General features: G+C 34.0%; 1 protein-coding gene across 4 annotated transcripts in view; it reads right to left on the reverse strand.

Annotated features, from left to right (window-relative positions):
• Positions 1–25,295, reverse strand: part of LOC111513747 (cytochrome P450 6k1) — a 35,321-nt gene that overhangs the window by 1,441 nt on the left and 8,585 nt on the right. For 2 of the 4 annotated variants that reach the window (XM_074173947.1, XM_074173946.1), the window contains exons 2-4: positions 15,879–16,762; positions 8,037–8,249; positions 3,457–3,705 (exon numbers count right to left, since the gene is read on the reverse strand). In XM_074173947.1, the coding sequence (XP_074030048.1) occupies positions 3,457–3,705; positions 8,037–8,249; positions 15,879–16,728 (1,312 nt within the window). In that variant the 5' untranslated portion in view covers positions 16,729–16,762. Of the gene's footprint in view, positions 1–940; positions 1,161–3,456; positions 3,706–8,036; positions 8,250–15,878; positions 16,763–25,295 lie in introns of all 4 variants that reach the window. The other 2 variants (XR_012465167.1, XM_074173948.1) reach the window with 2 other exon arrangements.

Genomic DNA, 25,295 nt, shown 5'->3' on the forward strand with positions numbered 1-25,295 from the left:
AGGAACATTGGTTTAGGACAAAATTCAAGAAAACCGCATACATGTTGTCCAACAACGTATTCAGCCAAGCTAGCGTAGAGATATGCAACATATGGAAGCCCATCATCAAGCGAAAAATGGCCACTTCCCGCCAAACGGTCATCTCCCACTGATGAAGCGGAAAAAATGGAAAATGGATAAGTGAAAGTACTCGAATGACCCATATCTAGTCATCTCTCGGAGGAATCAGTCCAGTCATCATCCGAAGACGATTGTAGATATTAACAATCGAAACGTCATGAACTAACGTGGCTTGAAATCTCCTAACTTTTTGTTTTCATTTTCATTTCATTTCTTTATAATTTTTATAATTTATTCTTTATTTTTTGTTCAATCGTTCTATTGATACTTGTATTTTAAATCACTATTCTTTCAGTTCAGGTTATTTTTACTTAATATAATTGTTATTTTCAGCTATTCATTTTTAATTCTCCTTTTTTAGTTGTTTCAGAGATTTCAAATCATTTTATATATTAGACAATGGAAGTCCGAACTAGTAAAATTTATCATGAAACATTGTCAATCACCTTTAAACAATCCTGATTAATTTTGCGGGAAGTCTGTTATGCCTGTCGGAAAAACTATTCTACGGCTATCCACCACGATTATTGAATTATATCCAACAAACAGTGGTGCAAGGTTCCTCATAGAGAAAATACTTTTTTTCAAATTATTTCGCAAGAATTTTCTTTATTAGCAGGTAAACTCTAAGAAAGTTATTCGAGAATACCAGTGATGCAATTTTAGTTTGATCTGTCCTACATGATGGGAAGTAATGCCCCTTTAATTTCAGTGAGGTCTTGTTGCTAGTCAGTTTTCGTTCCCATTAGTCAGGTCAATATTATGTTGTTCGTTTTGTTCATCTAACACTGAGAAAATTGAAATTTTTGTTCACCAGTACCCGGTAGGTTCGACGGGGGTGCTTTGTTCACTCATTCAATCGACCGCTGTGTGAGTCGGTGGTTCAAGCCGCAGGCTGAATGAGCGATTTTCACTTGCTATCGCCCAACTCATGTTAGGAATCACACGTTAGAAGGTCCTCTGCTCGCACAAGTTTTGACTTCTGAGGGTTGTCGTCTTGGTGATCGAAACACGTGTCGAGGTGTTAAAATAATGGTTAACTGTAAGGAAAAACTCCAGTAATATTCACTCTAATTATCATTTCATACAGTGTCATCCCCAAAGTATGCATCATATGGGAATCTTATTTATTAAGGGTTTTTCGACAAAATGTCACTTTTGATAAAAGTTTGTGCATCCCCTAAAACTGAACATGCACCAACGAAATATAGTAAAACACACGTAATATACGAGGAGCCTTCAATTATTTGATTTTGAGACAGGAGTAAAGTACTCTTATTTTGGAAAATCTCGCAAAATGTTATCTAAAAAAGTTGTTCAGCATCAAAAAATACATCTAGATTTGAAGTCATGGCCATCTAAGCGAAATTTTATTTTTTTAAAATGGGAACTACGAAAAAAATTTTGCTAAAACAATAAATAGACAGCATTCTGTATACGACGGTTTATTTTGAAATCCTCTAATATTACAAATCACACAACTATGATGTTAAACACGGCCAATTTTTTGAAGGGTAAAATAATTTTCAAAAGTTTTTGGTGCAAAGTTATTTTTATTCTTTGTTAACACCGAAAATTACTCAAAATTATACTGTATTGTAACAAGAACTTAATATTCAATAATATCAAATCATAAAACATCAAAATAATACAGGTATTTCGAAACAAACTCATTAATTTTCTGGAGATTTTCCTGTCCACAATAATTCTCCAAAATAATCTCCAGAAAATCAATGAGTTTGTTTCAGAATACCTATTTTATTTTGATGTTTTGTGATTTGATATTATTGAATATTGAGTTCTAATTACAATACAGTATAAGTTTGAGTAATTTTTGGTGTTAACAAAAAATAAAAATAACTTTGCCCCAAAAATTTTGAAAATTATTTTACTTTTCAAAAAAATTGACCGTGGTTAACACCATAGTTGTGTAATTTGTAATATTGCAGGTTTTTGAAATAAATCGTTTTAGCAATTTTTTTTCGTATTCCCCATTGAAAAAAATGGGTAAAAAAATAAAACCCCACTAAGATGGGCATGAATTCAAATCTAAATGTATTTTCAATGCTGAACAACTTTTCTGAATAACATTTCCTGAGATTTTTTAAAATAAGAGTATTTTACCCCTGTCTCAAAATCAAATATTTGAAGGCTCCTCGTATATAATATGTGTTTTGCTGTATTTTTTGATGCATCTTTAGTTTTAGACGATGCACAAACTTTTATCAAAAATAACTTTTTGTCGAAAAACCCTTAATAAATAAGTTTCCCATATGGTGCATACTTTGGGGATAACACTGTACAATCACTCGATCTAGGCTGGTGTATACTTCTATAGTGTGAAATCCCTACTATCAAGTTCACATTGGTTCAGAGATAATTTTTGCAATATCGTTCATTTGAACTTGACAGTATATATCCTACTACAATGACTCAATTAGGAGATATAATTTTTGCAGTCTCGAGATAAGGCGCGTCTTATTCGTATTCATATTCAGGATCATCCACAATATCATCTGCTTTAAACTACTACAAATGCTGGCTTTTTGTGTTTTAGGAGTATCGTCCAGAAATACTTGTAATTTTGTCTAATTTAAAATGAGTTTCAAAAAATTTTATGGTAAACGGTTTCATTGGCAAAAAAGATGATAATGATGTAGATAATATACTAAAATCTAAAAATAGCTCGGAAGGTCCTAGGTAGCAGTCCACTCTCCTCAGCAATCAACGGTATTGATCAGATGAAAAATAATAAACTCTATGGGGGTAGCATTTACATATTTACTCAGGTTACGCTACGCCCAACGATTATATATTATTTTTTGATCTGATCAGTACCATATATTGCTGAGGAGAGTGGTGGTGAGGAGGATTTTCCGAATTATTCTTCAGTTTTCAGTACACTATTTACATCATCATTATCTTTTTCTGATTAAACCGTTCAATATAAAAAAAATTTACTTATTTTATTTTCAAGTTTATAGTTTCTTATTTTGTTACTCAATTGTTCTCATTCGGTTTAGTCAATTAAGTGCCTCAGTATTACAAGGTAACATTTAATCCGCTATTTTGTAGCTATGGTCATCTTGAATTTGCATATTTTTCAAAACGTACTACTATTCTACTAGTCAAACCTTTGGATTTACAGAATACATTAAATTGTATTGTTATCAAAACTTAAATGTGTGTACCAAATATCAGATCAATCTGTTAACAGGAAGAGGGTCAAACTTCAATTACTAAATTTGACCCAAATAAAGAAACGGGGCAAGCTAAATAAAACCGTTCAAAAAAAGGTTCTTAGCTAACTGATAGTTCGAAATTTCGCTTACTTACCCAAACAATTTCTGGGACCTTCGCCGAATGGCATGTAAAATAGTCCACTCATGTTGAAATTTTTATTCAGAAATCTCTCCGGGATATACTTTTGAGGTTCTGGAAAATATCGTTCATCCAAATGTAATGCGGGATAAGGAATATAAACAGGTATTCCTTTATCAATTACCAAGTCTGTCCCTGGCACTTTATAGTCTTTGGTGCATATTCTTTCCAAAAATGGTAATACTGGGTACTTTCTCAGGGTTTCTGAAAATGAAAATTTCGAAAAGATAATAGTTGCCCGAAATCAATATGAAGCTGAAACGTTACCGTGTGACCTTCAAATATCTAAAAATCATATCAGGTCATAAGGTTTTTTTGCTTTCTAACTCTCTGTCATAAAACAAAAAAAAACAAAAAAATGTGGAAACTTTCAAAAAGAGGAAATTAATCAACTCCAACTGAAACTCTTCATAAAGAAGTCTAAATCATGAAAAGACGTGTTTTTCAAATACAATCTAGAAAAAAATTCCTTCCAAAACAACTACTTCAAAGCTAAATAGGTGGAAACTTCCAAAGAAAAATTAAGTAAATAAAGTTCAATAAATTTGTTCTACAAAGACATGCAGATCGAGCACAGAAGTTACTTTCAGATACAAATTGGAAAAACATTCTGGTGAATCAACTACTTCGAAAGTAATTGCACTACCACATTTTTGTTTCAATAATTTATTACTTTCTTTTGGAGTTTCCCACGTTCGTTGTTTGATGAGAAGTAGAAAGCCAAAAGTTTTTTTCACAAGATTGAAAACTTACGTATCTTAGTTTTCTAAACAACAATATAATTTTCAATCGATTCTATTTGAATTCACTAGTTTCAAGATTTTGAATCCGTACTATTCAATAGTAACATTTAACAAGAAACACTGTCAACCACATTCAAACAAAGAGATCAAAGTTTATGTAATCAAGTAATCAATTGTTGATAATACTACTGTAACAGATGACTTGATCGTTCTTGGCATTACTAGTAAATGGTAGACATTGGACATATCCTACCCAAAATTGCTTGCTAATGTATCATTGCATCTGACTTCATTTTTTCCAGATGAAAATCCAATATTTTACAGCATTGTCATCAATATCTCTTCAATGGACTTATCAGAGACTTTAGAAAAGTCACTGTATACAAAATTCAATTGTCTCTTGCTCTTCCACCTCCAAACCAAAGTAACTTAATAGTTAGATCCCTCTATAATTACCAATTACATATTTTTCACATTACTCATACTTTCGACTATGGGTATCAGATTGCAAAATGAAGCACCAAGAAGCATAGAGAAAATGCCATCAAAATGAATTCGAGAAACGGTTCAGCATCAGCAAAGGTTTTCGACTGACAAAACCAGAAAAAAAATACAAGCTTAGATATAAAACGTTAGAAATGAAGTTAAGAGAATCTGAGATCAAATACAAACATTCAGTGGTCGAGTACAAGAAATAAATCGAAAACTGATTGAGCAAAATCAATTGTTAGAATAAAACAAGTCACAGAAGAGACGAACAAGAAACTCAACGAACAGATGAACAGACCCACAGTCATTCAATTGGAATAGAATAGAATAGAATAGGATAGGATAGGATAGGATAGGATAGGATAGGATAGGATAGGATAGGATAGGATAGGATAGGATAGGATAGGATAGGATAGGATAGGATAGGATAGGATAGGATAGGATAGGATAGGATAGGATAGGATAGGATAGGATAGGATAGGATAGGATAGGATAGGATAGGATAGGATAGGATAGGATAGGATAGGATAGGATAGGATAGGATAGGATAGGATAGGATAGGATAGGATAGGATAGGATAGGATAGGATAGGATAGGATAGGATAGGATAGGATAGGATAGGATAGGATAGGATAGGATAGGATAGGATAGGATAGGATAGGATAGGATAGGATAGGATAGGATAGGATAGGATAGGATAGGATAGGATAGGATAGGATAGGATAGGATAGGATAGGATAGGATAGGATAGGATAGGATAGGATAGGATAGGATAGGATAGGATAGGATAGGATAGGATAGGATAGGATAGGATAGGATAGGATAGGATAGGATAGGATAGGATAGGATAGGATAGGATAGGATAGGATAGGATAGGATAGGATAGGATAGGATAGGATAGGATAGGATAGGATAGGATAGGATAGGATAGGATAGGATAGGATAGGATAGGATAGGATAGGATAGGATAGGATAGGATAGGATAGGATAGGATAGGATAGGATAGGATAGGATAGGATAGGATAGGATAGGATAGGATAGGATAGGATAGGATAGGATAGGATAGGATAGGATAGGATAGGATAGGATAGGATAGGATAGGATAGGATAGGATAGGATAGGATAGGATAGGATAGGATAGGATAGGATAGGATAGGATAGGATAGGATAGGATAGGATAGGATAGGATAGGATAGGATAGGATAGGATAGGATAGGATAGGATAGGATAGGATAGGATAGGATAGGATAGGATAGGATAGGATAGGATAGGATAGGATAGGATAGAATAGAATAGAATAGAATAGAATAGAATAGAATAGAATAGAATAGAATAGAATGGAATGGAATAGAATAGAATAGAATAGAATAGAATAGAATAGAATAGAATAGAATAGAATAAAATAGAATAGAATTTATTTCACTACGTTACATACAAAAATGTTTGTAGCAAGTCAATACAATCAACTGAATTCAAACGCCGGGGCACTAGAATATAAGTAATGTATAAATTAAAACATATAGATTATAAAAGTTCGATAATGTTACTCAGTTGTGAAAGTAATCAAGTCATGGAAGATTCACGTAAGTGTTTCAGATATTCATCTACAGAGTAGAAACAATGTTTCAAAAAATACTCTTTCAGAGCTTTCTTGAACATGGACAAACTAAGATTTTTATACTCCTTGGGTAGGTTATTATAAAGCGTATAATCAAGACTATTTTTTTGAGATTTATTCAATCGAAAATAATTCGTTCGAATTTTATCGGCATGCCTGGTATTATAAATGTGAATATCCGACTGTTTTAAGAGACAGTTCGACTTCTTCCTATTGGTGCGGCATGAGCAGAGGACACTCGCCCTACAAGCAGAGACAAGATGAAATATGTGAAGAATTTGACCAATACTTGATGAAAATCTATTATAACGTATTCAAATTACACTTCACTGCAAGTACTTGAAGTAGGAATGAGATCTAATTCAAAATCTTATACTATCGTTCTAGTACTGTAAGTCCTGAGGCTGATAACTGCACCAGAGTTCACAACTGCGAAAACGACATCCGAACGATAGATAATGCAGTTGATGAGGGTAGCTCTGTACGAAAAAAAAACATTGAATCAAAAACTCAACAGGCTCGTACAAACCTGTAAATGGGCTGTTGGGAAAGAACAAGATCTCGTGTCATAGGAAGGAGGAATTCATCAACTGAGGAAAAAGACAAATATTCTCTCTTCAGAGCAGCCGTTGAGAAAAAATCAAAGCTTTTCGAGGATAGACTACAAACTCCACTTCGTAGAGGATTCACAGATCATCAACTTCTCACACGGGTCACCAACATCAAATAGGAAGTCCGTGAGTGACAAATAGACAATACATAATTGGTTTCAAGGTCGATGAGCTTTGAAATAGTTCTAGGTAACAAGAAATGGTGCCAACAAGAAAGAAAAACAAGGCATCCCAACCCGCTTCCAATACAAGTAGCAGGTCTCGAACGGACAGTCTACTATTGAGCCTCATTTTGTACAGGCTATTTCTCAATGTTTATCGACAATAATTTGTGAAGACAGAATATTCCAATGAAGTTGTTTTACGTGAAACACACAACAACAGCGAGTCTTCAAATATTGTGAGGCTGTCAAAGTGGACTCAGTGCGATTTCGTGTTTCTCCTGGAAAGACAAGAGAAGGCAGTTAAAGCTGGGCATTCTAAGAGCACACCTCGAAACGAGAAGAAATCTAAGGTCACACAAATGCCTGAATGTGGTGTTTATACGAGGGCTTCTATCTACAGAGGCATATTAGCTTAATTCTAGGATTAGTACAGAAATCGAAATACTTAAAACACAAAGTAAGCGACCGAGTAAACAAGTGAAGTAAATGCGATAATCGGAAAGTATAATATAGGGTAGTCCTCAGTTGTAACTTTGAACTATTACAACTCAAAATCATAATCATCGCAGAATGTGATGAGTGTTAAAAGAATAATGGTACTTATCCTCTTCTACAGATGGTGTTTCTTTGATTTGGTTATTATTCGAATAGCAGATATCTACAATTTTTCTAGAGAAATTATGTCTGAAATGTCTTGCATAGACTCGCTAGGCCCGAGTGGAAACGGCACCTTATAGAACTAAAAGATGCTTGTAAAATGAATGAATTTGACATACACAAAAGGCCACAGCCGCCTTTATTTCTCCTTGAAAATGGATTACAATCATGTTTTCAATATAACTTGTTATATAACTATAATCAACTATATTATTCTTCAGTCAGGAAAAACTTCTTCAAAAAATTCACTCACCGTTGATACACATCTTCAAGTACTTCATTTCCTGAACACCTTCATATGTGATTCCACCATATTTCTCAATATTATCCACTATTTCCTTCCTGAGTTTATATTGAATGCATTTGTTGAGACATAACTCATGAAGTGTATAACTTATTGTATTACTGGTGGTTTCAAATCCCGCTGCGAAAAACATCATGGCGTGGCCACATACTACTTTATTTTCTAAAAAAATTTCAAATAGGGGTTTCCAAAGGTCATTTTTCAATTAACTTCATTCATAAAGGAATAAAACAACAAATATTCAACAAACCAATTTGGTTGAGAAAGGGAGTAACTTGGGTTCTAGTACTATAAAAATTAATGCAAGGTTTAGATCTTCTGATGACCCCAACTTGAAGGGTGAATAGAGCGTCGAGAAAAGTGCTGCAGTTCTATATGCTACACAATTTACAGAAAAAGTTTCGATTTTGAACATAGGTATTCATGAATCTTAACCTTTGAAATATTGAATATTCTCATAAATGTTCGGCCCCAACACTTCAATTTAATCAGAAAATTCGTTGAACAAGCAATGTATTCGGATTTGCTTCTTCAACTGAGTCAAGTTTCTCAGGTTCCAATTGAACTATGGTTTATGAATATACTAGCGACCCGCCCTGGCTCCGCATGGGTGCAATGCTGATACTAAATATACATATAAACGCATGCGATCCCTGGTACTCGTAATCATAAATTGCTATAGGGCGAAGCACAGCTTCGCCGCGCTATTTATAGGCATACGCCGCCGCCTCCCCCCGGCCGGTACCGCCGAGCCGCTATGTCTCTGCATTTCAAATCTGTAACATTTTCTAGAATATTCATTTGAATTATTTGCTGTAAAGGGTCATATTGATCTATATCAAGTGCACAATGTTTTAAAAGAATAAGAATTTTTGCTGTATTGCTTAGAATCGCTTTGTAAGAAAGTAAAGGATATAAATTGGATTTTTGTGGGTTATTTCTTTTTGTAGACCTTTTCAAGATGTACATTATTTTAATCTTTTTCGTAGAGTTCAGCCAGCGTTTGCAATGTAAGCGCAAACAAATGTTTTCATTTACATCACGTTAGAAGCCTCAAAAATCATTTATCAGTGATTCTCTACTATATTATACATGTTATATACTTATAAGGCTGAGGCCGCAGTACGATTTTTTCCCGCAAGCGGTGAACAGTCAAACCGCAAAACAACCCGAAACGCACACATTACGGTTGAAAACCACGAAACTGACCACGATTTCCAGTTTGAAGATGGATTTTAAGAGAGCTGTATCTATTTTTGCTCTAATACTAAGAAGCAGAAAAAAGAAAACGGCTTCAAGAATTTCGCAAGTATTGGTCCATCCACTGACTAGTCGAAGATTTAAGAAATATTTCTTTCATAAAAAGTATCAAGATACAAGAAAACATCCTGAAAAATTTTTCAACTACTTTCGGATGTCAGTAGCCAATTTAGATGAAATGTTGCATATTGTACGTCCACTCATTACCTACATGAATACAACATTTCGCGTATGTATTTCAGAAGAGTGGCGACCCTTCATGACGATGTGTCTAATAATGACCTAACCCCTCGCGGTTGCCGCGTCAAATGTGTGCGCTCCAATATAAGTTCTATGAACGACACATTTTGGCGCGGTTTTTTCCCGCTAGCCGTTCTGTAACAATTCGCGGTTTCAAAATCAGTCGCGGCCGCTTCCATTAGTTTCATTTACTCACAAAATCAAGCGGTTAAAGTTCGCGGCGGTTTACCCGGAGTGCGGCCTAAGCCTTAACCTTCTTCATGAATCACTTTATTAAAGAAACCCGCATCAAAATCCGTTGCGTAGTTATGAAGATGTAAGCATACACAGGGGCAGACAGCGGGATCAAAACGCTGTTGTTCCCCAAGAGTCCATATTGTCTTCAACCCTCTTTCATTATATATCAACGACTTATTGGAAAAAAAGCAAGAATCCAATATATTGGTTTGCTGACGACAGCACACTTGTCTCGTCATTTCATTTGGATTCCAAGACATCGGCTATGGAGGCACATCTTCACCGGCAGCAGAAGGTTGTAAATCTTAATTAGGATCTAGAAGTGATTCCGAATTGGGGTGAAAGTAACCAGCTTCAAATCAATGCCACAAAAACCCAGGCATCGGTTTTCTCCATAATATAATATTATAATGTCAGGTCAGACAATTCCGTTTTCTGCTTTGATAAGTTTGTTGGGGGTTAAAATGGACACCAATATGTCTTGGCACAATCATGATGCTGGAATTGCAAAGGCTGCTTCTCAAAAGTTCGAAACACTGTTCCGAACCAGAAAACTGCAACTTTTGATGCTTTATAAAGTTCAAAGCAGACCTTCGGAGTATCGTTCTCATGTGTGGAGCTCTGCCCCCAAACATACCCTGGATTCTGGATTCCATCCAGAAGAGAGCCATCCGCCTGATTGGAGACGCGAACATCACGAGCAACCTTGATAGCCTGGAACATCGAAGAAAGGGTGGAGATTTGTCTTTATATACTATAGGTACTTTCACGGGAGGTGTTCAAGTGACTTGGCACATTTGGTTCCACCAAGAGCGGTACATATCAAAAATACGCGACGGATTGTAGCCGGTCATCGTTTTGAGGTTCAACTCAGTACACCTTGAACTTCACTGTTCAAGAACTCTTTCATCTGGAAAACTGCGTTTATGTGGAATAAACTTCCTGAGAACGTTTTTCCAAATGAATTTAACCTTCATCGATTCAAATCAAATAAATTCGAGTTTTCGCCTTGAGTGCGGCTTCTATAGGAGTGAAATATAATTAGGAAAATATGAATACTTGATAGCTTAAAAGTGGGGACTGTTTAGAGACATCAAGAAATTATCACTTGAGTTTTCGCCTTGAGTACGGCCGCTTTCACTCCTAGATAAAAAGAATAAAAGTGGGGCCATTTTAGAAATATCTGGAAACGAATTCTTCAGTTCTCTTCTTGAGTATGGCCACTCAAATTTTAATATCCTAATGTCAGGTCACTTCAATTGATAAATGACATCACAAGAATGTGATATTCGAAGTCGTATTGATTCGAATGGCCGATTTCCATCAAAATCCCTGGTACAGTAGTAACATTCTAGGTTAGGGTTGGATTAGGTTGAATATGAGTTTATTCAACTATCCGTTGCAACCAGCGAGAGTTTATTGTGTTTCACACCACTTCAAATTCCAACAAATGAATACAGCTTTCTAACAAAAGTCCAACGATTTTTTGGTAGCATTCTTCGAAGGATGGATAAATTCCGTAAAATGTAAAAATCTTGATATATTTTACCAAAAGTTTCAGTCTAAGTATTCATAGATTGAGCTATACTAGAGAGGTTACGTGATTGTCTAACCGATAATCACATACGTACGTATATCCAACGAATATAAGAGATTATTTTACACTGGATGATCCTACTTTGTGTGGAACCTTTTCCAAGTGAGCGTTCCAAATGAGTTTTTATCGAAGATAATACCTAGGTATTTCATAATATGGTTATCAAATATTCACATAATTCAGTTCAATGTATTTTCTCCAGATGATTTTCATAGCTTGTGGCTTCCAGTTGTTAATTGATTATAATCGAATGGATAGACTGAATACGCTCTTCGAGTCACATAACAAAATAGAGAAATTAGATAATATATATAACTTCTTGAAAAAGAACCAATTCGGAATAACTTTTATTATAGATCCTTTGTTAACACATATTATGAATTAATCATTCACATTATTCTAGTTCATTTTTTAGTTTGGTATTTCTTTCTTAATTTTTCATATACTTTGGCCTAACAGACACACCTTTGAAATGAATTTTAAGCATCTTCAAAAAAACAGGATATTGAAATGCAATATTTTCAAAATAAATTAACACTTCCACAGTGTGACAAACTTGAAAGCGGAACATCACCCTGAAATTTGCATCTTTTCTCTGATTTCCAAGCACTGTATTTTGAATTGTAGTGCTCAAAAAACTGTACTTTGGGATCAAATATCATTATCTTTCTACGAAAACCAAGGCCTGCTACGAATATTTTCTTATGTTAAAATACAAAAAATTGTATTAGAGATTTTTTAGTTAAAATTTAAAATCACCATTGGACTGCGCACCTTCTCAAATGGGGGTATACCAAATTTCATCAAAACAATTTCAATATTAAATTTCTGTGGTCGAATAAAAAAAATGTATTATGAATTAGTTCAAGTATCTGATGGACTGAAAAGTAAAATAAACATCGAGTAATCGTTGATAACTATGTGGCAAATTAAATAAACGAATGAAAATATTCATTCTGATCAAATAATCATTTGACAAATTAAATAATTGAAAAACAATATTCAACATTTCTTTTCATAATTAGTCTTTAAATTTATTAACATCAAAATCAAAACATCACTGAGAAGATTTTTCGCATTACAACAAAATGAAAGAATAAAAAATCCATTGAACCCAAAAAATATCAAATTCGATAAAAACTGAAAGAAACTTCATACGATCCCAGACGCTGAACTCTACGCAACCGCAGCAATATCATCCCCCTAAGGGAGCGTTATTTAGATCGGATCGTATCGCTTCGCCTGTAGAACAGCAAATAAGGAACTCGCGTTTCCTGGGGCTTCTTCGCGTATTCTTCCTGCACAGTCTTGACCGAACCGAATAATCGTCGTACCTTATCCAGCAGTTGTAGTCGTCGTGGAAGGCATCGGTCACGTAGTGGTTGGCAGTTTTGCCATCTTGGTAAAAGAATATTACTGGAGTTTTATCCCAACACCAAACTGTATTTTAATGGCTCGACATCTGTTTCGATCACCAAGTTATCATCTTCAAGAGAAAGATTAAACTAAGTATACGTACAATGGTATCCTTATTTATACCATATGCATATACCATATACAGAATCTCTAGGTGCCCCACTTGCAGGTATGTTACGTCTCGCAAATGAACTAAATGTTATAATCGATGTTAGATTGTACAGATTCTCTAGCAAATTTAAGGAAAAAAGTTATCATACAGCTAGTGGCAATGACTTTGTGGGATCATCACACTCATTAGTCGACCCCGTCAGTAACTGACCCATTTTGTTATGTGATTTTTTTTCAGTGTAAAATATTGTATGTAATGAAGTCATCCTTGTAATTAGACCTATATGGTCTGTTAGGGTGAATAAATGAATAAATAAATACCTGAAGACGTATATTTAGTTCTATCTCCCTCTTGAAGATTATCACTTGGTGATCGAAACACGTGTCGAGGTGTTGAAATAACGGTTTGGTGTTGGGATAAAACTCCAGTAATATTCATTACTACATCAAAGGTTCCAAACAGTGCATCACAAGTACATCATGGTAAACGACGGTGAATAGCTTGTACTGCTTCTCTGTTGGAGACTGTGTTACCGACGATACCAATGTCGAATCAATCTTCGAATCGAACTCAAACTGCAAACCCAGAACAGAAACAGGAAAAAACGTTTATCAAACTTTTGTTTTTTCAACCAATCCGCCATTCATTGCAATGAATAGAGGATTGTCATGTCTTCTGCTAATATCCAATGTAACTTTCCTCATTTGTTCTGTTGTAATTTCTGCACAGGCTGCAGATATCCTGATGCGTAGTTCTTCTACTGACTACGGTCTGCACTTGTAAACTTTTTACTTCACAGTGTCCCCAAAGAAACAATCTAGCGGCGGCCACTCAATGCAAGGACTATTTCGACCTATCCATCGATTTCCATAATTATTATTCAGCCATTCTCTTACAATAACTGCATTATGTACATAAGACCCATCTAATCGAAACTTCAAATTCAGGCACTGGTAAGTTATGTATTGCGTCCCAAAACTCATTTCTCAAAAAGCCTTATTATGAATTATTACCCACCACACATTTATTTTATGGCAATATTACCTTTTTGCGTTTATAACCCAGTTAGGATTATCCGCAGACGAATACCATGAATTTTGGGACGAGACTACTCCATTTGTAGTGAACGTAGTTTCATCACTAAACAAAATTGTTTTAAAGAAGTTTATACAATCATTTAAATATTCTCCTTGAGCCCACAAACAGAAGTCTAACCTTCTTTCTTCATCTCCCGGTTCCAGAGTGTATAAAATTTTTGGCTTGAATGGTTTAACTCTATTTTTTACAAGGCATATCCTGATATTTTTTCTAGAGATATTCAAGTTCAATCGTGAGAAAATCGTGCGAATATTGCACAATCGTGTGCAATATTCGCACGCCATTTCCATTCTCACGAAGTGGATCGTTCCTGTATTTGAGCATATGCCTCGATACACATCCTGTTTCGTTAATAAATATACTTTGAAAAACTGAAAAACACGCTTTTAAAGAACATAAAGAACAAGCTTAAAACAATAACGAACGGAAAATACTAGTATTATTGTGAAAAAAGCAACTCGCGCTGGATATACAAAAAATGAGGCACAAAGCGCCTACGCTTTTTTCACAATAATACTAGTATTTTTGGATCGTTATTGTTTTGAGGTTATTTTGAAAAAATTTTTTTTATCTTTTTAGTTTAATATTCTTTAAAAGCGTGTTTTTCATTTTTTAAGCTATATTTATTTTTCATTTTTCAGTTTCGTATGCTATAAAAGCGTGTTTTTTACTATTTTTAAACTATACTTATTTTATCGAAACTTTGTGATCAATCAGCCGTATATTGTTTAGAAAAATGACCATTGATATTTTCCGATTCCGGAGAGGGAGCCTGAAAATCAGTTACCAAGCCCAAGGCAGCAGGCGCGCAAAGGAGGTTTACAAATAAGGCAGCAGGCGCGAGTGTTAATAAAAAAAAATACTTTTTTCAAACGAAGAAATACATGTAAAGTGAGTTCGAATTATATCAAGGAGGTTGCGTACAGCGCCATCTGCCCGCGAATAGATCCAGCAATAATTAGATAATACTGTCAAATACAAATCCCGAGCTTGAGAGTTACAAACAAACAAACATACATACAGGTGAAGCTAATAAAAGCGTGTTAAAAAATACTTTTTTCAAATGAAGAAATACATGTTAAGTGAGTTTGAATTATATCAAGGAGGTTACGTACAGCGCCATCTGCCCGCGAATAGATCAAGCAATAATGTCGATAATTCTGGAGTTACAAACAAACAAACATACATACATATAGGTGAAGCTAATAAAAGAGTGTTAAAAAACAGAATTTACACTATTCACCGTACTGCTACTCACTGGAAGTTTATCATGATGTCTGTTATGAATCTCTGTGGCAGCTTCTCTCGCCGAAAGAGCATTATCTCCGACAAGGCACACATGTTCAATTTTATCCTGCACACTTAGTTCTCCCGTGGTAAATCACTAATTCCTACCGCTTAACAAATTTTTTTTTTACTAATCGGGCATAATCTGACTTTACTGTTACAATACAGTTTTTGACAGCAACAATAATAATCAACAATAGTCTTCTGTTTCCAGTGCCAAGCGAAAAGATCGCGATTTTGCATTCTCGCACGGTGTTTCACGGCAAACCAAGGTTTAAAAAAACCATTTCAGACACAAACTGAAAGTTACTTCTTTGTATGATCTACACATTCATGTATAGAGTTTCAAATTGATTACTTCCTTCCTTTCTTTGGAAGATTCTCTCATCCCTTTTTTTGTATCAGATGGAGTAGTAGAAAGTCAAAAACTTTCTTTCCCAAAAAATTAATCACTCCTAAAAATATAACCCCTTCAATTCATATCCTACATCGTTACCCTCCTGTCCAATACCTTCCTCAACCTAGATCAGTTAGTAAGCCATACCTGATTCGTTCAAATCTCTAAGAATATCCACAAAATCGCCTGTTCTGACTGTACTCATCTTTCTCATTTGCAGGGTTTCCGAAAATACATTCAGAAAATACTTAGTCGAATCCTGTTTAAAGAAATTGACTCGGAAAGTATCTACCCATCGTGGTTTGAAGCAATACAGTATATAAGCTATTGTATTTCTCCAGGTGAAATCAAACAAACTACTAGCATATCGATGAAACTGTGAATTTTTGCTTTCAAAGCATGAAGCGTTGATACCAAAAACGCATTTTGCTATGACACTAACGGAGTATTCGACAGCCACTTCTTTCGCATCGATATTTCCCAACTTTGTTTGTAAATAATGTGCCATATCTTCACCAACATTATTGACCAGATGAAACATTCGTTTGATTTTTCCTGAGGAAAACGCTGGGGTGAGTTTAGTTCTACTCGTCTTCCATTCTGGATTATTTTGGAAAAATGTGAAATTTTTCATAATTTCGTCGTGTGAAGGGGAGGCCATGTTTCTGTCGGCGAAGTAGGAGAAATCTTGTATTAGAACACGTTGAATCAATTTGGGACACCGCAGCATTAGATAAGGTTCATCAAAAGCGAAAAATCCTAGAAATGGTGCATCTGTTGAAGCATACAATGAACATATCCATTGTACTAGGTTTTTTCTCATCAAAAAAATGTCTGACATGTTTCCTAAAAGAGGAATTGGTTGTGGATTGAACACCCCTTTTCTTTTCCAATATGTGAATTTTCTTGTACTGTATAGCAACAGCAGAACCATAAAAATCAAAAGGAAAATGAATGATTGTACGACCCAGGTATATGTAGAAAATATTCGAATCATTTTTTTGATGTACAGTGCCTCCAAAACAGAATACCTGAAATTAAAATTGAAAACTAATCAAATCAATTCATCCACAAATATGAAAAACTGAAATTTTAGGAGAACTTTACCACGAGGTGGCTGTGAAAAAGTTCAAAACTACAAAGATAATATCAGCATTACATTTTGAAATATCTTATTTTGAATTTTTTTTAAAGAACCTCTTTATTTATCTATATAATAACTGCTTAGTATGAATATGTCCTATATCTAAAAGAAAAAAAAAATTTGTGAGAATTGGCCGATAGTTGATGAAAATCCATATTAAAAAACATATTAATGCAGTTTATTGTATAATTTTCACTATAAAGGGTTTTACAACAACCGCGACACGTGTTTCGCTATACAATAACTTCTTCAAGCATAAACTTGAATAAGCTATTGTATAGCGAAACACGTGTCGCGGTTTTTGTGAAACCCTATGTAGTGAAAATAATAATAATAATAAATGGTCTTTATTTTCATCTTGGCGGAGTTTAGCTTACGCTATTCTACATACAATACAATAAACTGAAAATTTTTGTTAAAATAAGAAATAACTCATTAATTATTTCTTATTTTAACAAAAATTTTCAGAAGTAACCTGTTGTGAAGTATCGCTACTGAAAATACTACTCATTTTGAAAATTATACTTGACCTCTAGTCGAAGACAAAGCAGTTTTTATGGTGAATCAAGTAATATTATGTGGGATAGAAGATTTGGCAAAAAGTGTTTCTTCTTTGCCTGCAAACTTCTTGCTTGAAATCCGTTTCTCATAAAGCAAAATCAACTCTGTTATAGTCGAAATAAACAATATTATGCATTCTCAAAGTTGGCGACACTCTCAGAAGCCAAAAAAACCAATACATAGAAATGAACCGGCAGCAAAATAGTCCACGTGGACTATAGACTTGGCAGTTCGTATTGGATAATTTTTACTGAGTTTTATAATTGACTGAAGAGTCATAAAATTAAATTTGAAGTCATGTTACGATGACGAATAGAAATCGGGAAATGCGGGGATGATTATCGCCGTCATGTTCAGTTCAGGAACTGATCGCGATTTGGTGCAGTTATAATTACCTAAAATTTTTGTTATCTGTTTAAAATGTGGCGTCTTTGGACAAGTACTAATACTAATAACGAGTGTGATAACAACGCAGACTTTTTCCAATGCAGTGATTCCAATAGCGATGGTGAACAATGCGAAAAAGAGATACCAGTGAATAAGATTCGGATGCATTTGAATATTGAAACACAGAGAGTATGTTTCAATGTATATAAGAATCTAAATCCCAAGTTTGGTTTCAAAGGAAACAAACTATGACAAAAAATTCCTTTCTCAACTGTACGTAAAATAGTCAAAAACAAACCTTATGAACGCAAGACGCGATGTGATACAGGATTACCAAAACCTTTAGATGATCATCTAATAAAATCATTGAAAATAACAATATACGACTGTTACAAAAGCAATGAGATTCCTACAACTGAAATCATAAGGAAGAAATCGAATACTTCCGGCCATAATGTGAGCTGCTGTGACAAAACTCTTCAGAATTGGATAAAGAAACTAGGATTTAGATTTGAAATAATAAACAAACGTCAAGCAGTTATGGAAAGCAAAACAATAGTGGAATTGTGCAACAAATACTTAGAACAAATAACTAAATATAGACAAGAACAACGGCAAATTTTCTATTTGGACGAAACTAGGTATGACACTCACGACACAGTTAAGGGTGAACCATCACGGTGGACTGACGGTTCGAGAATATGTACGCCTAACATGCCTGCAAACAATGGATCGCAACTAATCATTGTGCATTGCGGAGGAAGTAAAGGGGGTGTGCCGAATTCTTTGAAATTATGTGAAAAAAAACTTGAGGACTGCAATGTTGACTATCATAAGAACATAGAAGGTAATATTTTCGAGTAATGGTTTGAAAACATATTGATCCCAAATTTAGATGCGAATAGTGTAATAGTTTTTGACAAAGCTTCCTATCATTCGGGACAGCTCATCAAAGTACAGAATAAAAATTGGAGGAAAGATGAAATACAAAGTTTTTCAATGGATAACAAATTGTATTCCTAAGATTACTATATCAAAAACCAACTACTTGAAGTTTTACAGACAAAAACATTTGAAAAAGTGTATGCCTTGAGAGGACTGCTGAAAAGTATGGACACACCATACTTCCCCCCTATTTTTGTGTATTCAATCCCATCGAGTTGATTTGGGGAAAATTGAAACGAAGCATCAGGCGTAAAAATAATTTTCCAAAATTTGGTAGGACAGTAATAGAGCTAATTGAAGAAGTATATAATATTGCCGAAGAAGACTGGCAGAAAAGGATTAAAAAAGTTAATGTAGTTGAAAAAGACTATATGGAGATTGGACACTTACATATTAATGGTGGAAATACTTACTACCATATATATATATATATATATATATATATATATATATATATATATATATATATATATATATATATATATATATATATATATATATATATATATATATATATATATATATATATATATATATATATATATATATATATATAGTATATGCAGCTTGACTGCATTAACCTTTCTAGATTTCATATCATTTCTAGAAACATGTGGATTCGTTTCCGATGGCATTTCAGGTTAGCTTCCCAAATTTCTGCTACTGCAGTTGCCGGTTGATTGGTCAAACCTCAAACACTGATATAAAAACTTGGCAAGTTGACTTGGGTGTCACACCAATAGATGGTTCCACTTATGTTTCGCTTGCGTTTACGCAGCTATTTTTATCAAGTACTTTCTTGGTTTTTCTCATTTTGTCTTCAATCGAGGACCGCCTGGCCGGTACTGACGATGCCCAATAGGCTGAAACAGCTGTCTACCGGTGGCTCTTAAATTGAAATCAATATGGGAATGACAAAAAAGTTCTATTGATATATATATATATATATATATATATATATATATATATATATATATATATATATATATATATATATATATATATATTGCGACAAGTCCTCCGTATGGAGGAGCTATCGCTTTCTGTGTGAAACAGCTTAAAACATCATGAGGCATCAGTAGAACAAACATCAGGGGGATGACCTAAGACGTGTTTTTCACATTTTTCGTATAGTTTAGTTTCTCCGTATCTGTGGTTGGTGTCACTGTTGGGCGTATACTGTCTTGCCTATATGCTCTTGCCAACCGACAGTGGATCACTCTTCCAGAGTATATGTCATTTAGGATTAGTAGTGTATGGCTCTTCCCATAGACCTGGCAATGCCGCTCAAAAGACATTTCGTGATAAATCAGTAAGAATGTAGAAACAACATTTGAGAATAACGTTAACTTTACAATAAGAACTGGGAGTTGATGAAATTATAGTTTACTTCACTTGATAATGTGATACAATAATACTTACATTGTCATCAGGGATTCTTATTTTAAAATAAGATAATAGATAATTGCACAGCGATGGTACCAAATATCTTCAAATACTTTGAAGTTCGGAGTTGAACAACCAATTTTTTTATTTGGAATGTTCAGTGAAAAAATGATTTTCTGCTCCACGATGTAACAAACGAGATTCATTGTTATTCATATTCAATTATCTTCATTATAGAAGCTTTTTTTCATTAATTTTGACGATCTCACATATCGAACATATTTAACTTACAAAATTTTGATTCTGTGTACTCATTTCTAATATTGTTTCAAATAAATAAGTTATTTATTGAATTGATGAAAATATGTCTATTCTAGAGGAGATGTTTCGAATCAACTGAACCGGGATTTTTTAAATAACATATTCTTTATTGAGTTATCTGTTGTTATTCAACGAAATATATATTAGTATTGAAGTCTATCAAGCATTGGTACATTTGTTACTCAATACGCCTATCAGAATTTATATGTAATTGCAGCTAATAAGAAGAAGTTAATAAATATTGACATTTGAAGGGTACTTATGAAAGGGTGGGGTTGTAGGAAACATCCTCACAAATAATCCTCATCCTCACAAATAATCGAATCATTTTTGTGTGGTGACTTACTGATCAGTCATACAGTCACGAGGACTTTATAAATAACATATTCTTTATTGAATCATTTGTAGGATGCTATATGGGGACATTTGGTGCTTATGAGGTCGGTCCTTGCAACGTTTCTTTATCTAACGTATTTTGTAGGGACAGTCCCCGTAACAACTTTTTATAGATCGTATGTTATCAGGACGGTCCTCACAAAATGGATCGGTTGTTGTAAGGACTCCATTTCGATATGCTTCAATGTTGAGAATATTTTCATTTAATAATATTACAGATCCTAAACAAATACAGAAGTACAGCCAAAGCTGTGCTTGAAAATAATTCCAAAGCAGTTACAAATATGTTTCTTCGATGATTTTTCAAGTTGCGAATCGTGAAACCCAGATTTCCATCATCTAAGACTGTGATGGTAATAGAACAAACCAGCCCCGAAAATGAAATTAAGAACACATGTTTACGTTATTTAGGATGATGATAAAGCCTAGGGCGGTTATCATAGAAAAACTGCTTTCGTTGAAATGACTATTCAGAGTATGATCATGGTGAATATTATTTATTGTTTTTATCATAAAGTTTGTAAACTAGAAAGCGAAATTTCGTTGATAAGGCCTGACTTTTCTTCAATTTAATTGATTTTGTTTTATCTATTGAATCTATGTTAATACTAAATATATCTCCGCTAGAGAGGATCAGTTATGATTCATATTGATAATTGTTATTATTGACATCATTGAATCTACAAGAGATATTGACAGACACAATCTCTAAGTTACATTACTAAACAGTGATATAGCACAAATATTGCTACAACAAAATTAACACAAAAAATTGGACAAAAGAGTCGTATAATTCCAAAACAAACTATCTCCACTTTCAAAAAAAATTTTTTTAGATAGTCTGTGTGAATTCTCCGAGTTCATTCTGTTTGTTTTTTGCCTAAAACCGCCAGCTCCCGAATTTGTTCCAAAATCCACCAGCTCCTTTCCTTCAAAACCCGCTAAATCCATTTTTTTATATTTAAATGTATGTTTATTTTTTTTATTATTTAAATTACACAAATCAGGTTTATGAACCAATTTGAATTACATTCCCTATTGGAATAATTACAATTCATTTAGACAGTTTTTTTTTTACCTTGGGAGATGTCTGACTTGTCCATTTAATCCAAGTCTCCAGGAAACACTGCAGCCTCTTGGGCTTATTGCGTTTGTTCTCCCATCTTCTCATGACAGTTACTCGGGAATAGTAGATACACTTTTTTGCTTTTTATGAAAATATGTTCCGTGTGGAGTTAGCGGATATTGGAATTAGACAACTCAAATGTCAAGGAACATAATGATATTTTTCAATGGAATAAAAACAAAGAATAAACATATCCTTCTTTATTTTGAGTTTAAATGCTCCCAATGGAATTCAGGTCAACCGGGAGGCAATTGAATAATTTGATGGCTATCTACCCAGCTCCTCTGTCAAATCAAAAATTCATTAATAAATTGTTGAAGACTAATGAAGAAAGTGTGCTATGTTTTGGAAGTTGAAAACATTTTGAATAAAGTACGTATGACGCACATTTTTAAGTCGCGTATCTTGAAAACGGTAAATGCTATCAATTATACATTTTTTGCAGTTATAGAATGTTCGTATTCAACTGAAGAATATAAACTACTCTCTCCACACCACTCCACTTAGGGTAGTAACATCAAACTTTCAACCTGATATGCTGATATCCAAAATATTTTGCATGAATTAGGTTTATATTTGGTAGCGACATTGGATTTCAATTTGAAATGACGAATAACCCATCTTCAATAGATATGCAAACTCTACAAAAATGTAGTGAATGAGCATTCAATTTAATAAATAAGTCGTATCCTGATTTTCTTCTAGAATCTCCATCTTGGCCTGATTTTATTTAATGTAAGAGATCTTGATCAGATTTTTATATATTTATGAGTTAGTTTAGAGAGGTATTGCCAACGACATTTCGAATTTATTTATTTTTGAGAAACTTGAGTAAATAATTATAGATTTTTCAAAGGATTATCTCAGGACATCATAGCCAAAAAATTTACTCCTATTGGTAAAACAACTATAGTTATTACGAATTGAAACAAAATTTTACTTTGTGAAATATCTTTTTCTTTGGTTTCTATTCAATTTGTATTATTAGTTAGTAATATTTAGTTATAACAATTGAAAATGTTAGTTTAATGAGAAACTACACTTTTAATAAAAACTCACAGAAATAGAAAAAAGAAATACAGTTTAAGAGAAGAAATACTCGCAATAACGATATTACACAGCCCGCCCGCAGTTTCGAATAAAATTTCTTTGGAAAAGATGCTAAATATTAGCAGATTATTTCGTATTTCTTCCACCCCAATGTGAATTCGTACCTGTAATTCTTGTTCGTTATTTCATTCACATACATAGATACGCGTTTTGATGTAGTTCTAAATAAATTGAGATCCAAGGACATCGGAGGAGGAGGACAAATTGTGCTGAAGCCCTTTCTGACTGAAACCAGATAATTCTGATTTAAAGGTACTTCTTGCTAGACTGGCGGGACATTTTGCGAAAATCATAAAAACGGTTGTCCACGTACTCTTCAGATAGCTCGAAAATGTTTCATTTATTATACCAGTAAATCAATAATGAACTGTTGCTGGAAGCAAGTATTGTTTACTATTCATGAGTTTTCTACTGTCAATAGTGTAAATTGTATGTGTTGAACGACAAGTGAACGACTGAGCTGATTACCACCGATCTTTTTAATTTCACAACATTATCCGGGAATATATTTTGATATACCTATGTTATTTAAAATCAAATTGATAATTATTGAGTTTTTTTTTTTTTTTTTTTTTTCAAAACTAACTGATTTATTTACAAAAATGAGATGTTGAAAAAAATTACAAAATTGAAGAAACTAAAAGTTAAACTTTCCCTCGGTCATCTTGAAGACGCGATTTTGTTCCATCCTTTACATAAAAGAGGACGTATGCTTCTCCACTCACAAGCGACTTTGGTGAAATTGGTGACACGTGTGAATCGTTGTATTTGTGCCACGCGCTAGTATACGGGTGTCTGCAGTATGCTGTATAATGTCCTCTGTTAGTAGTCCCACTGTGATTTAAAAGTGCATATAGATTATAACAAGTAGCCACATTTTCTCCTGCAAAATTGTCCATATCCAATCCTTCTAGAGGAAATTCGATGACATCATTCAATTTGCCTCTATTTTCAGTTGTAGAGAATCTTTTTAAATGTATTACTAAAATATAGGGGAAATTGTGGATTGATAGGGACTTTATGCATTTTCTCCTTTCCTTGCATTTCGAACACGTCGGTTTTTCAATTCCATCCAAAGTTTCTTCTCTTGTAAAATAATCTAAGCATTGCCACAAACTCAATTGGTCGGTTCTTTGTGGTATGGAGAGAGACAAATCCCAGAAAGGATCAAATGTTACTGAAGAGTATCCACAGTGTGTGCATTTCATTGTGGATTTCAATTGGCCAACGAAATTATCTACAATCTTAGAGTTATGCATCCTCAAATATGTGAGCCATGACTCTTGTGCATTTCCGTTGTCGCTCAATTTTTCGTCAATCTCCGTTAAGATTGGTTTAGGTTTCTCATTATTTATATTAACCTCTTCATGTAATCCTTCTAAAAGATAACGGAGAAACTCCTGGGCGTCTTGATGGGAATTACCCATGAATCGAGGAGCAAAACTTTGAATCTGATTTTTTAAGGAGGCTGTATTTACTACTTTATCAAAAGAATCTTCTGACCACAACTCCTTGATGACTTCTGCAAACGATTTTATTAAAGCACCCTTCATACTAGAAATACTAGTATTGATATCTTTCATGAATTCATCCTTTTTCAAATATTCCAATAACCATCTCGTATTTGATAAACATTGAATTACGCTGTTCATGAAACAGGTGTTACCAATATTTTTTAAACCATTTAACCCAAAGGTTTTGACTGAAGAATTTATCACTGAACAATCCGAAATATCTTTGAAACCCATTTGAGAATTTTGCTGAGATAAAGTATTTTTTTCATTTGCTTTTATTTTAATTTCATTAAGTGGTTTCTTATTACCTCTCTTTTCTATATAAAATTGGTTTTCAGGAATCAAGTAAATTTCATCAAGTTTTTTGGAATCAGGGAGAGTACCGAAAAACGAAGCTGCATTTCCTCTTTGGATGGCAATACTAATTTTCTGAATGAGAAAAGATGTGGCTCTTGATTCGTGGGTTTCATCGGTTACCTTTTTTCCAATTTCATTGATGAAAGATAAGGCTTCAGGGCCAAAAACACCAAACGTTTCAATAGCTATTGGGCGAAAGATATAATTATTTCCCAAAATCTGATATTTCCGTAGTTTGGAACTTTCTCCTAAAGAAGCAGCAGCACCGGCTTTCGCAGAAGTAGCAGGAAGATGGCAAGTTGCTAATGTATCTACAC

This window comes from Leptinotarsa decemlineata, unplaced genomic scaffold, assembly GCF_025532065.1.
Source record: "Leptinotarsa decemlineata unplaced genomic scaffold, Ldec_3_MD MMD2_tig00000505_RagTag_RagTag, whole genome shotgun sequence".
Classification (NCBI taxonomy): Eukaryota; Metazoa; Arthropoda; class Insecta; order Coleoptera; family Chrysomelidae; genus Leptinotarsa; species Leptinotarsa decemlineata.